The 14,796-nt window shown below is 39.0% G+C and overlaps 1 protein-coding gene across 5 annotated transcripts; it reads right to left on the bottom strand.

Moving 5' to 3' along the window:
• Positions 1–127: 127 nt before the first annotated feature.
• pbrm1l (polybromo 1, like) lies at positions 128–14,796 on the bottom strand. 5 transcript variants are annotated; one of them, XM_085406969.1, is made up of 30 exons: positions 14,660–14,796; positions 14,190–14,366; positions 13,943–14,040; positions 12,350–12,497; positions 12,035–12,181; positions 11,646–11,762; positions 11,368–11,436; positions 11,173–11,271; positions 11,009–11,094; positions 10,784–10,875; positions 10,481–10,697; positions 10,231–10,372; positions 9,984–10,069; positions 9,569–9,848; positions 9,361–9,466; positions 8,123–8,762; positions 7,463–7,677; positions 7,188–7,370; positions 6,877–7,034; positions 6,559–6,795; positions 5,783–5,928; positions 5,499–5,656; positions 4,996–5,179; positions 4,264–4,471; positions 3,974–4,172; positions 3,721–3,876; positions 2,801–2,962; positions 2,386–2,450; positions 1,889–2,102; positions 128–551 (listed from the first exon to the last, which is right to left on the bottom strand). In XM_085406969.1, exons 2-30 carry the CDS (start codon positions 14,331–14,333, stop codon positions 388–390), a joined length of 4,920 nt encoding a protein of 1,639 aa, XP_085263095.1. In that variant the 5' UTR covers positions 14,334–14,366; positions 14,660–14,796; the 3' UTR covers positions 128–387. The 5 variants fall into 5 exon arrangements, with proteins under 5 accessions (XP_085263095.1, XP_085263094.1, XP_085263097.1 ...); XM_085406968.1 differs by having other exon boundaries at positions 7,188–7,373; XM_085406971.1 differs by lacking the exon at positions 2,801–2,962.

Genomic DNA, 14,796 nt, shown 5'->3' on the forward strand with positions numbered 1-14,796 from the left:
ACTAGGAGGAAGTACTTCCACGATCTCAAATATTATCATTCAGGACCGAGAGGCTTGTGAAGCACAAAGGAGTAAAACAAACATGTTGAGGTCAATCACATTTAAAAAAAAACAAAACAAACACCATCAACAAAAAGAGGACACAGTCTATTTGGGGTATTGACAAATTTATTTGCACCAATAAGCCAAAAATCACAGGTTTAGCAGAACTATTCATCCAAATGGTATAAAAAAAAATGAAATGCAGCACACAATTAACTGTTAGCTAATAAATATAAAATTGCTCATGATTCACTATAAAATATTACTTCTAGGGTCTACAAGCTAAACTCTGTGACTTGAGGATAAGAGCAGTGACTGAGCAGAGCGGTCTGTAAGTTCAACAGGTTACAGGTTGTGAGCCTGACAGATGTTCAGAGAGTCTCTTAACATCAGGTCACGCAGACGCCACAGTGCATCCACCATGGTGGTGTGGGCTCCTTTGCTCTTCAGCCAGTGAGCTGGCAGCCGACTCTCTTGTTCTTTGGTCAGGTGAGAATCTCGCCTTTGCGCTGTTAATGGAAACGCATATTTCTCCTTAAGTGTGATTATTCAAAAGGCAAATAATGTTCACTATTGCCTTTGAAAGCAAACAAAAACAAAGATATGCACACACTCAAACTGGTAAACATGCTGGGAAATGACAATTTGGGCTTAATGCAAAAATTAAGGCAACACAGTCAACATTTTAGAAATATATTCCTATCATGTAAGGCCAGCATCACATATGGGGGGAAAAAAGTATTGTGTAAGCTCCTGCTTGAATGCCTCAGAGCTAATTAGGCTGATTGGAAGGAGGTCAGCAACATGACTGGCTCTAAAATAAGCTCCCCATAGAGGTCAAATCTTTGAAAGGTGGAACAATTCATAATATCATCAATGTAAAATGTAAAAAAAAAAAAAAAAGGATTTGTGGATTTCATCATCTACAGTGCATCAGAAGCTATCATTTAGCTATTTCCCCTAAATGTACCCATGAAAGGGTGGTAGCATGTAATCATTTACAATTACTGATAAGCAGAAATATCACTTATCAGTAAATAGCACTGGAGAGTAGCTGATTTTTTTTTCTTGGTTGAAAGAACTTTATAAAAGTTATACTATAGTAAAAATATGAATAGGTTAAACATACAATACAAAATGAAAGCATTTGTATGAGAGTATTAACATATTAAAAGTGTGCCATTTAAGTGTGTTGGTCAATAAGACAGGAAAAAAAACTGCTCGGTTAATTAAATGTTGCCCATTTGAACCCATATGAAGGAAAGCTGGCAGCAATGTAGGACTGAGAGAAGTTACCATACTTATAATCACAACTCTTCTCATTAAGACATGACTGAGTCTGATAATTATAATTGAACTTTTAATTTAAATATTGTTTTTACTGCGTGTCTTTCCCCACTCTCTCTCCCCTCTTGATTTCATACATGTTGACCTCTAATCAGGAACCTAACCTAAGTTACCATGGCGCTCTACCCCGGTAGGAGGTGATCCACCTTCGTTGCACTGAAAACCCAGTGTCAACCCTCAAGTTTCTCAGACAAGCCGAAATCCTGCTTTGTATTACAGGAATCTGGTCCTCTCAGTTTTCCAACCTCTTACAGAGGGGTGTTATTATGTTGCTTTAATTTTTGTGACAATGACTTAGACATAATTTTAACATAAGAAAAAAAAAAACTTCAGAGCAAAATGCAGTCTTTACAGTTGTTGCAATAACTCTTCAGAGCTTAAAAATACAAAAATGTTAAAAAAAAAAAAAGAAAAAAAAAAAGACAAAGCAACTGAAAAAAAAAAAAAAAAGCAGTGATGGAGAGTTTTCTAGAAATAAAAGTAAAAACAAAGAACCTACCTTTGAGTGCTTGGTCCCACTTGCTAACAGTGCTGGAGTCTGAATTTAAGCCCTCTATGTACTTCAGGTAGGCCTCTGAGTGAAGCACTCTCTGAGTCTTTGGTGGTGGAGCCACAAACATGGGAGTGGTGGGCTGCAAATGTGAGGGTTGGCCTAACTGTCCTTGTCCAGGGTAGGGTGGAGGAGCATGCTGTCCTGGGCTAAACATCCCAGGCTAAGGTCACACAATGACAACATTTTGTTAGTATGTAGATGATACATAGAATGCATAATTTAAATTATCATTTTGATTATCATTATTTGCAAAAAAAAAAAAAAAAAAAAAAAAATAGGCCTATATATACACTTGCTAGTAAAACTGAAGCAGGTGATGTCTGATTATGCAGGAAACAAAACAAAATCCATATTTTCTTGAACAGTTAAAAACACCAATATAAACTATATAGAAATATGAAATAACACCTATACAGCCAGGGTTTTTCTGCACTCAGGCTCACCTGCTGAATAAAGTTTCCTTGTGCAGGACTTCCCGCCATGCCATTCATACCAGTGCCCATCATCCCTGTTGTAAATGAAAATATTTAGCTTGTGTGCATTTTGTAACTGTGGTAAACTCTTGTTTTTGTTCATTTTATGTTAAGCTTTATAATGACTCATGGAAATGTTAGTTTTTTTAACTACCAGTTGAACGTTAGTGGTTTGGTATCAGTTTTGCATGCATTCCATGTGTGAATTTCATATATTTGTTTGTATATTTTAAGTGTGAAATGTGAGAGCACTTTAGAAGAGACTGCTTTGACTGCTCAGTGTGTAGATCAGGCTTTGCAGCCTGTGGACCAGGTAAACCCCCTCCAGCAGGAGAGACACGACTGGATGTGACTGAGCAGGTGCGGCTAGGACAGTGGCCCTTACCCTGATGAGGCATGCCAGGGTACCCGGGCATACCTTGCTGGAGATGGTGAGGAGGCAGGTGAGGACCCCCTGTAGGGTGAGGTGGCATTGGGGCCACACTCAGCAAACCCTCATGGGGGCCCTGCATTGGCATGTAAGGTGGACCGTAAGCTCCCATCATGCCTTTGGGAAAAGTGTGAGGAGAGGACAACATATCCATGCATAAGTGACATGCAGCTGACACCAAAATAACATGCACTACTACTGCACACAGTGGCCCCTTTCACACAAGTACCTTAAACCACAAGGGCTGTTAATTTAAAAGTTTTCGCATGTCTGCAGACTTTCTACCATTCATGCAACTACCTTTTTTCCTCATTTGTGAGCTCCGAACGGCAAAGATGACCGTATGGGAGATAAAATTCCACCACTGTGTGAAATGTTGTTGTTAGCATGGGAATTCCTGAGATAAGATCACAGTGACCTTAGACCACTGAAATCTAGTCAGCTCATTCTTGCACTGATTACATTTCCAAAAAAAGAAATGTTGGCCTCCAGCCACACATGGTCATCGGCAAAGATAAATAGACACAGTTGATGGTTGATATTGAAGGTTTCGTGTGAAAGGGGCAGACAATACATATGGGTTTGAGAATGTTAGCAAAACAAGCATGAATGGGAAATGAAATATTAACAAAAGGCATTCATAGTTAAAAAAAATAATATTCATGCAATTCACGTCATGCAATATAAAATATGAAGGTTGATGACAAAACTACAAACAAATAGCAGCAAATAAAGAGGAAAAACTGCAATAACAACATCGTTTTGAGATAAACTTCTTTTCAAGTGTTAGAAAATTACAGGATTACTGTCTTTAATTCAGTCCAGCCTCATTTTTCCTGCTGTCAAACACTCGTGCTGTCTCTGAGAGGGGTTACCTGACACAGGTGTCATGGTCTGGTTTATCATTCCCATAGTGCTAGGCGAAGGTACCACCCCCATCAGTGCCCCTACAGGGGTACCTGCTCTTGGGGAAGCTTGCTTCTGAGGTGGCCTCTCACGCTCTTGCTGTTCCACTATTTTGGCTGCACGCTCTGAAACATCCAAAGATGTGATTTTATTTTTTTTTGGTTTTGCTAGCACAAGTTCAAATAGATTCATATTTGTATTCATTTAATTATTTTATCTGACCTTCATACTCTGCCTTCTTGGAAGCTTCGAGGTTCCTCCACTCGGTGCCTACCAGTCGACTCAGCTCCCCGAAGGAAAAGTCTGGGTGACGAGCTTTTATCACTGCTCTCATTTCACTGCTGAAGAGGATATAACCACTCATGTTGATCTTTCTCTTGGCCCCTTCCTTCTTTGACAAGCCTTTAACCTTAGGAGTGGTCTAAATGGAAAAGCAAAGACACAAGTTTATATATATAAAAAAAAACATCAACATTTTCAAACAAGGAACAGATGGTTTAAAAAAATTAGACCTGCGAGGGTGTGTATGGCATGACATCCATGTCGTTTGTAAGTGGGGTTTGCATCTGAGGCAAAGAAGGTGTCTCTGGAGCTTCCTCATCCTCATCCATGTCTTCCATGTCATCATCTGCATCCTCCATATCTGCCAGTTTAACCTCAAGCTCATCTATCTTCTTGTCCAAAATTGGTGATGCTTCCTTCTGTGGCACTATTAATTTTCTACATGGAATAAAATAAGCAGACATCATAGCACCTCAGTCCTAATCGTTAAATTTAAATCAGAATCATAGAGAGCATAAAAGATGGCTGTGGCTTCAGGTCTGAAAAGAGAAGCCCATGTGCCTCAAAGCTAACATTCTACTCAATTCCCAGCAGGGGGCAACTTCACCAGTGCAGTTTCAGGTCATCCTGAGTAAAACATAAAGTCCATTATGATCGTTATTCGTGTCAGAAACGAGAATCAGCCAATGAGATCAGACCGCCCCTCACTCATCAGCTCCAGTTTTACAAGAACAGCTTTACTGAATGGGGCAAAATAGAGTAAGTTCAATCCCCACACAGTGCTCAGAGGTTTGGTTAGTTTTAAAGTTGATCCAAAAGGTTGGACTGTTTTCTAAATATAGGTGTAGTCAGTTAATTTCAATATCAAGCACAAAAAAAAGCTTATTGGCAACTTCCTGTTGGCTACATCCATCCTTTATACCATCTATGATCCTAATAAGTGCTCTGTTTAACCAACAGACCTGAAGTAGAAGATCTCATCCTCGACCACTTTGGAAGAGTACGAGAAGCGTTTCAGACCCTTGAACTTTTTCATCATCTTCTCACTCTCAATGTAACGGCTCTCGCACAGCAGTACATCGTCTTCTGAAAGCTCGGTGGGTCTGCATGACAGGTAGTCCTTAAAGGAAGACACTACACATTTGCCTGGAGAGCAGACAGGCAGAATAAAAGATTAGAAAAGACTGCTGATGAAAAACTTGTTCTGAGGTGACTCAAATGTTTAAAATTATAGCTTTAATGTTCATTTAAACATTAATACACGAAATGGCCTTCTGGGAAATGCACTTTTGTCTGTCTTATCTAAACCTATTTCTCAAGTCTATGAGGTTGCCATTTAACCAATTTGTTTTCTGCTAGAAAAACAAAATTATTTTTTTCTTTAGTGCACAATTCATTTAAATGCATTACACGAGGAGTAAATGAGCTGACTCAAGAAATCTTTGGTAAGTTTTCAAAATCATACCTATGACACAAGTCATGGGCAGCGTCTCCTCCAAATGACTCAGAAACACCTCCCTCTTGTAAAACATCTTCGTGGGCTCGTGCTCCGTTTCCTCAGGGTGAATGAAGATGGGTCCAAAGAAGAATGTAGTTCCATTCTGTAGCCACAGCTTCTCTATCCTATAGCCCAGCACAGGAAGTCATGTTACTAACAGCTAATAACTCCATCTTATCTAAACACCCCCAATCAACACATAAGGCCCTATTTCAAAAGGTGTCAATGTAGCATAATATATGTCAACCAACCTGGCAACCCTAGGTTTTGATAATCCATGAGACTGAATGTAAACACAGTCTCCCACTTTAAACCACATGTTTTTGTAGCATAACTGTTCATAGTACTGGCAGCCGGGCTCAGCTCCACTCATCTCCGTAGGGACATCCTCTCTCTCCTAAACAAACACAGACAGAGGATTCAGGTGTTTATTATATGGAAAACAATCAACAGGCTCCTTATCAGTGTGCTAATAGTTTATGAGTTCATGCTTTCAAATTAACGCCAACTGTTTCGTTTTTTTGGAGTAGTGAACATAGGGTGGGGCGGGTAAAGCTGGGCTGGCTTCCTCCAAGGACTAAGTTTTTATATCTATTATCCGTTATTATATATAATAATAACGGATTGCATTTATATAGTGCCTTTCGAGACCCTCAAAGCACTTAACAATTCCACTATTCATTCACTCTCACATTCACACAATGGTGGAGGGAAGCTACAGTTGTAGCCACAGCTGCCTTGGAGCAGACTGACAGAAGCAAGGCTGCCATATCGCTCCATCGGCGTCTTGCCCAAGGACACAACGACCAAGATAGACAGAGCTGGGGATCAAACCGGCAACCTTCTGGTTACAAGATGAGCTTCCCAACCCCCTGAACCACGGTCACCCTGATAAATATATCTATATAGATATATTTGAAATATATCTATATAGATATATCTATAGAGATATATCTCTATAGATATATATTCTTCTAAAAGCAACATTATATATGTTCAAAGCCTAGAATATACAATCTCACCTTACCTTCTCTACAAAGCCATTGACTGTATATGCCACCGGTTTTTCCTGGTCAGGCTTCACAAACATTGAGGCTACACGAACAACAGGAAGAGGCGCCTCCCGAGGGACTAATTTAAAGGAACTCTCCGGCATGGCCCAAATCTTGATCTTTTTGAAAAACTTGTTCCTGGCAGTGTAGCGGGATTCACACACATAAACGTCCTCAGGTCTGAAGCCCTCGGGTTGCATTCTGAAATAATCCTACAGAAAGATTCGTAATTAGACAATGGACTTTTGGCGGCTTAAATTAAACCATTTTCAATATGTGGTTCACTTTCTCACCTTCACAAAAATGACCACACATTTGCCCAAAACCTTACTGATGGACACTTTGTTGTAGTAGTCACTCTTGAAGACTTCTTTTTCCAGAAACTTGCGTGTGGCCAAGTGAAAGGTTTCACTGGGTCTGTAGAACCAGCAGCCATAGAGCCACTTCTCACCTGCATATATAAAACACAATCTATTTTTAGCAAAATATACTGACTAAATGGAAACAAAATCAAGATGTTGAATCAGCTAACTTGCAGAAACAGAAGTATTTAAAATCATGATGTAATTCTATAATTCTTCCTATAATTTTCAAGTTAGGCTACCTGCTTCATCCTCCCAAAGACGTTCTATACAGACAATGTGGGGCTGGAGGTTTGGTTCTGACGGCTCCACATAGACGAAGTCCCCCACGTGGTAGGTACTGTTTTCAAATCTGCAGTCTTGACTGTACACATGCTCTGGCTTTGACTGCCACGCCTCTCCCGCCAGGTCCTCGGGCTTCTCGTCTTCTTAAGGTGAGAAACATGTCATGATTCAATGCCACAACCACATTTAATATTCTTCACACCTCCTGCATGTCTTCTATAAGTTTACACACCTTGGTTTTCATCCTCATCCTTCTTTTGTTTGTCCTCTTCAATCTCTTTGGGAATTTTCTCCCTCTTTTCCTGGTCTACGTCACTGTGGAGGTGTTTTAACGTGTAGTTGAGTGCAACGGACAGTAAAATCTCGCCATTCTTGCACAGCTCATCCCTGATTTTGATGAAAAACTGTTGTAGCTCCACTGCATCCTCAAATATCTCAGAGTCAGTCCTGTCAACATGAAAAACATTCATCATAAGAAAACACTGGCACACATTTGAGTTGTATCACCTAGTGTAGCAAAGCAAGTAAAAACAGGACTCATTTATTAGGAAGAGCCACATATTTAACAATAAACATTGATTTGCTTACAATAAAATTGATTACATTTAATGCATATACATTTTTTTTATTTCTCCTGAAGAGCAGCACACAAACAAAATGTTTGATCTTTACAAAATGGAAAATATAACAAAGGCAATGTTTCAAGGTAAAAATGTTCTAACCACTTAGCATTGTCAGACATTTATTTATGTTGTGAACACCCATTTTCATTTGCCATTTCTCTGGTTTTTGAAGCCTTGGTGAACCGCTCAAAGCAAATGCACTTTACTTTAATGGATAAACAATTAAAGAAAAAAAAATAATACACCAAGCTCATAATAATTTCCCATACCTGTGTAACCTTCTTGCCTTCTCTAGCACTTCAAACGTGTGTTCCTGGAAGACATCGAGTCTCCTGTAGCGACCGCGCTCCACATTCATTCTGATGACATCAAAATTAAGCGGCGGCTTTTCAGGGGCAGCTGGATCAACAGCAGGAATCTCAGCCAGTGAGTCACTATAGCAGCGACCCTCTTCATCCTGGTGACCCATCACGGATACAAACAGGTTCCTGATCAGTTCTCGCACCAGAAGACCCACAGCTGGAGGGCCAAACTCCTCCCCTCCCTCTTGCTGTTTCCGTGTCTCCAACAACACTCGGTGCAACACTAAAGCATCCCGATAAATCAGAGACTCAGGCTCGTTGTATATGCAGGCATTATTGAACATCAAAGCAAAGTCCTCCACCAGGGCGTCGACATCTTGGTAACGGCCTGCAGCCATGTGGCTTCGCACACGTTCCATGTCGATTGGTCTCTTGATTGTAGCGTAGTAGTCAGGCAACTCGGCACGAGAGGGTAGACGGAGGAAGATTGTGCTTAGGCGCCGACCTCGGCGGTCAGTGAAGTTTCGCACAGCATCATACAGCTCATTTAACCTCTGCTGAAGAGGGGTGAGGTATTTGGACTTCTTTGGAGAAACACCACTCTTTCCTTATCATAAAAAATGTATGTTAGTTTTAAAAAGCTTTTAAAAGAAGAAAAAAAAAAGTGAAACAGAAGCTAAAAAGAGCCAGAAAACAAAAGAGCAATACAGCTCAAACTGTCCGAAATACTTAAAAATGCCTTTCTTGTTCTTTTTTTTTAAGTTGATTTTTGAACATTTTTGCGCTATTAGATAGTCACAGCAGATACAGACAAGATGCAGGAGAATAATATGCAGCTACAGTCCGACTGGCTGGGAAATGAAACAACTCGTTACTAATGGCATTTGTTCACATACTGTGCAAGTCCAACCACTAAGCCATGTAACTTTCCAGCCAGCCCTGATTTCCACAGCTGCTGTTTTAAGCGAGACAGGCAGCGCTTTGGCTGATAATAATTTAAGAGGAACAACTATATAGTAGGTTACACCTCCCCCCCAAAAAAGTGCAAAGAAGTAGTTCAACAAATTAATTAATTTTTGAAAATTAAAGACTAACCAATTAGTGAAAAACGGGTCAAGGACACACAGACCTCAGTGTTATTACATGGTAATATTTTACAAGTGCAGAAGTATTTTCAACCAACATGCACAAGCATTCCCACTTACTTAGTTTCAGTTTGGGAGATCCCACATCCTCCTCCTCAGGTGGAGGACCCATCTCCTTGCGCTTATCTTTCAGTATCTTTTCCAAAATGTCAGCATCATTATATACCTACATAAACCAGAAATTGGGGAGTCAGAAGACTTAAAATCGTTATAAATTTGACTATAAGAAAAATTTAAGTTTTATCACAGAAGGAGTCAAAGTCCCAACCTGAGATCCCTCTTCGTTGTAATGCCGGGCATTGCGGAACATTAGCTTCATGTCTTCCATCAGAGCTTCCTCTGTGGCATAGCGCTCATTGCGAATGTTATGTTCAATTGTTTTCAGGTCCATCGGTTCAAGGATGACGTTATAGTAGTCAGGGTAATCCTTCTTGGATGGTTTAACCATAAAGAGATCACACAGTCGTCGATTTGTGCCTGCCTCCCTGGCCTCAGTCACGGCAGCATAAAAGGCTTTCATTCGGTTCTTTTTCACATTTTTTTTGTGGCTGGACAAAAATTAAAAATAGATAAAAGTATGACAACACTGAGACATTGAGAAAACATAAACAAATTATAAACAACGTTTGCAATTTTAATACTTTATATTTCAAAAGCATTAGTATCAATAGAAATAATAATACCTTTTTCTCTTAACGCTCCCTGCATCAGAAGACAGAATGCTGTCCCCATCTTCGTCATCTCTCCTTAGAAGTTCCCTCTTTTTTGCCTACACAGAACAGGCAGATGGGTACATTGCCTTGCCTATTATTATCCATTATCTACAGTCTGCTTCAAATATTGTGCTTTTATAATGTGCTCTTTGACTTTTAAATGTACAGGTAAAACTGTTTTAAGCACAACCTGACAGAATGATTGACAAGGTGCTACCTGCATGATCTGCTGAAGCCTGAAAGCCCGTTTATAGATGCTTGAGTTAGGCATGTTGTAGCGCTTTGCATTCTCAAACATCAGATTGAGGTCAGCCTCAATTTGTTCCACGCTTTCATACTCGCCATTCTTCATCTTTGCCCTAAGAAGGAGAAAGAAAAAACTTTTTTTAAACTCCCCCCAGGAATGTAATTTGGTGGGAAAAGGGTTCATTTTTAAATACCATATGGTATGAATATCTGGTTCTTGCCTGATTTGCTGGAGAGAAGTGGGTTGTTTTATCTGCTGATAATAGTCAGGGTATTCCCTGCGAGAGGGCAGCTGCTGAAAGGGTTCAGAGAACATCTGGCCCTGGTTATTTCTGGCACCCCTCACAGCTTCGTACAGTTGGAAGATTGGGTTGCTCATCTCCATACTTGAACTCTGACTCTCAGCTTCTGACTCTCCCTCATCATAGCATACAGAACCTGCAAACATCGACAACACAAAGTGTTACTTTTTTCTGCACAGCCACAAAGTAAATTTGTCTGCTACATGAACTGATAAGAATTACCTGAGAGCACAGGATCGTCCTCACTCTCAGAGCCATACTGTAGAGCTACGCTGACACCAGAAATTCGATCTCCCTGACCAGACCTGCGATTTCTAAATAGTAACACAAGACACACAATTCACCATATATATCTTAAAGGTATGAGATTTTTCTGTTGGTATAACAAGCATATTTAATTTGACACAAAGACAACGCTAAGAGCAATGTTATACTGTTGTTTAATACCTGATACGAAGACTAGATTTAGTAGGTTCTGCGTGCTCAAGCTCTGTCTTACGTTGGATGAAGACTTTCTTTATGGTGTTGGCGTCCTATAGAATAAAAGAGCAATTGTTAATATTCAGAGTATTAAAACTCATAAAGAAGAAAACTGAGAAAAGGACTTTTACCTTAAAAACCTGAGATCCTGGCTCATTGTAAGTTTTAGCATTTTTGGTCATCAGTTCAACATCCTTGGCCATAGCATTGACATTTTTATAGTATCCAATCTATGCAAATTAAATTACATTTTGATGGTTAGAAATGCAACACACTGAAGCTGTAAAATTAACAAATGGTTAAAGGTCAGGAAGCAAAATGACTACCTGTATTCTTTGAGCGATTGTTCTCAGATCTATCGGCTCCTTTATAATGGCATAGTAGTCTGGGTAATGCTAAAAAAGAAAGAACAATTCTATAACGGACTGGAGTTGGTACACAAAACCACAAACACAGGAAAACAACTGGACTTTACACTCCTAAAGTGGCTTGAATAAAAAAAAACCTATATGTAAGAAAATCGCAAAGTGAAGCTTTGTTCAACCTGTCTTATATTATTATGCTTTGTGTGAAGAACAGTTAATCAATTTCAAGTGCAACTTACCACTTTGGAAGGCAATTTCTGGAACAGTTCACTGACCAGACGCCCTGAGGGATCAGCATGTGAGACTATAGCCTCCAAAAGTTGCTCCAGCACTTCCTTCAAACTTCCAGCTGAAGTCTAAAAGACAAATATGTATAAATAAGTTCTGACCCCACACAGTGGTGCTATTTCTTCATAATACAAAGGCAATATCCTGAAACAGATTTTAATATTTTTAAATTCAATAAAGAAATATGAACCCTTTCTTATTATTGAGCTAATAATAATTGACAAAACAAATTTCCCACGTGTGGGACTAATAAAGGTTATCTTATCTTATCTTATCTTATCTTAATAACTGGCAATCATACACACAGGGCAACTCAGTCTTACATGTAATGAGGACTTACCTCCTCTTCAGTTGCCATTCCTGGGTTATCCATATCATCACCATCTTCATCATCCTCATCTCTGTCTCCAGGTTGCACAAACTCATTCCTTGTTTGAAAATACACTTCCCAAAGCTTGCATGCAGCTTGATACTCCTCACTGTCCCTCTGAATCATTAAACATGAGGCAAAATAAACAATCACATAAGGTTTACATTAGGAGATGCATACCTAAGTAAAAGCTTATATAATGAAGCTGAAGTAATAGTGTATTTATTATAACCTTAGAGGCTACCTGTAGGAAAAAAGAAAGCACTGTCGTTCTCCAAAACCTACCTTGTAGAATGATCTGGCATTGTTGAACAGGAGCTGAAAATCTGCAGTAAGCTGCTCAACATCATTATAATCCTCAGACTTCAGTTTATACTGAATCTTCGTCATATCAATTGGCTGGGACACCACTTCATAATAATCAGGCTGATTCCTGAAAAAGAAAAAAAACAGGCTAATTGAAACACTTTCACATTATCCAACATTATTGAGTATGTTCAATAAACATTATTCATTCATTTTACAAAAGTGTGAAAACATTTCTTTTTTTTCCTGCATATTTGTCACATTAACACATTTCACATCAATTTAATTTTAAAAATAGGCATAATAACATAAAATAAATATATAATAATCAGAGTAAATACAAAATTCAGTTTTTACATGAAAATGTCATTTATTAGGGGAAAAAACTGTCCAAACCCATCTCTGGCCCTGTGTGTGAATCAAGAAATTATGGGGAGAAATTTGGCTCAAAAGGGTTGCAAATGCCAATCAAATAATCCACAAGCATAACTAATTCTTGCAAATGTGCACAACGAGTACAATGATCAGTATTTATTCAGGTTTGAATGTATGAATGTGTATAATTGTTTTACATGTGGTCAGAGTGCTTTGTATTTGTGTGTGGATTAAAACACATGTTTGTGAGTCCTCAAACGTTACACACAAATCATTGTACACATTTGTAAATCTTAGTTTATGCTTGTGGATCATATTTTAGGCACTTTTGAGGTAAATTTCTCTCCATAAGTAGTCAATCAAACTGAACCAAATTGAGTAGGAAAAGATGTCAAAAACCAACATTTCATGCCACAAACTAAACAAACAGATGAAAAACAAAGTCATTGACATCTATCAGTCTGAAAAGAGTTACAAAAGCATTTCTAAGGTTTTGATAATCTAGCAAACAACAGTGAGAGTCATTATCCACAAATGGCAGAAACTTGGAAGAGCATTGAACCTTCCCCGGAGTTGCTGGCCTACCAATATTACTTAGAGAAACAACTCGTCCAGGAAGTCACAAGTTCATGATGACTTCATGATTCAACAATAAAAAAGAGACTACAAAAATGGGAGAATTCCAAGCTGGAAACCATTGCTGTATAAAAAGAACATAAAGGCTCACATTTACCAAAAAACATCTTGACAATCCCCGAGACGTTTGGGAACACTTGATTGCGTTTCCCACAGCTTGCAGCTAACCGTTGCTGCCAAGGGTGGCACAACCAGGTTTTAATTTTTTTTTTTTACAATATTAAAAGTTTAATTCGTGTTTTAACAAAGGGTGACCAGTTATTTTTTTCTAACCTTCTTCCCCATAATAAATGAAATCTTCATTTTTTTATTTACTCAGGCTTTCTTTACCTAATATTAAATATCAAACAATGTAATTGTGACAGATATTTAAAAAGAATAAAACAACAAAGGGGTAAATACTTTTTTCATAGCAACGTCCATTATTCCATATATTCAGTACACATTTTGTGTGTTTGTCTTTTGCAGCTTCTAAACATTACTATGTAGGGAAGCTTTAGCTTTTCTGCAAAGATTACCTTAACTCCTCTTCAGTATTGTAATATCAAACAGATACAGTACCTCCTCTTTGGCACCCTTTGGAAGACTTCACTAAGCTGCCTCCCTTGATCATCCTTGTAGTCTCTGATAGTGTTGAACAATTCATGGCATACAGCAATCTAAGAGGGGGTGGGAAAGCATTTAAAACTCCAATATACTTTTACTATGGTTTCAAAGGCACGTACAGATCACATCGGCCTTGCTAAAGTCAGGTCATGTAAAATATACACACACACACACACACACACACACACACAGGCGCATTTACCGTATCCACAGGAGGGACATTGGAGACTCTTTTTCTTTTTCTGCCACTTCCAGGAGTAGAGGAAGAGACATCATCGAGGTCTCCCCCTCCGCTCACACTGCTGGAGGGAGAAGTAGCTCGTCTCCGCTTGGAGCTCGCTGACATCGCTGGCTGGTTAAACAACAGGCTAGCCCACGGCTACAAAAACAGAGAAAGAAATAATAACGCCACTGTAAATTTATTTTCAATCAACTTAGTATAAAGAGGACAGTCGGTTTTTTATTCATTTATAAAGTCTAAAATGGAAAGTAGTACTTAATCAGATAACGTTAGCGTCGCTTGGATGTATGAAACAAAGCAAACAAACGAGCGGCAGTTAGCATGCTACTGCAACACGAGTAAATTAAAAACGATAAAGTTCTCCCCCAATAAAATACGCGCAAGCTGGGGGGAAAATAACAAATAATTTAAATTTCAAAAACAAGTCTTACCAAAATCTCAGAAAAGTTAGCCGTAATTCCCTGAGCAAAAATGTTTAGCGGCTAACCGGCTAGCCAGTGTTGTTTGAAAACTCCTGCCCGGATGTTGAGGTTGTGTTTGGAAGGCAGAGGCAAAAGTGCCAACCGAG

Source organism: Rhamphochromis longiceps, linkage group LG5 (genome assembly GCF_057381845.1).
Source record: "Rhamphochromis longiceps isolate RC_006_pf linkage group LG5, R_longiceps_female_GT1.1, whole genome shotgun sequence".
Taxonomy (NCBI): Eukaryota; Metazoa; Chordata; class Actinopteri; order Cichliformes; family Cichlidae; genus Rhamphochromis; species Rhamphochromis longiceps.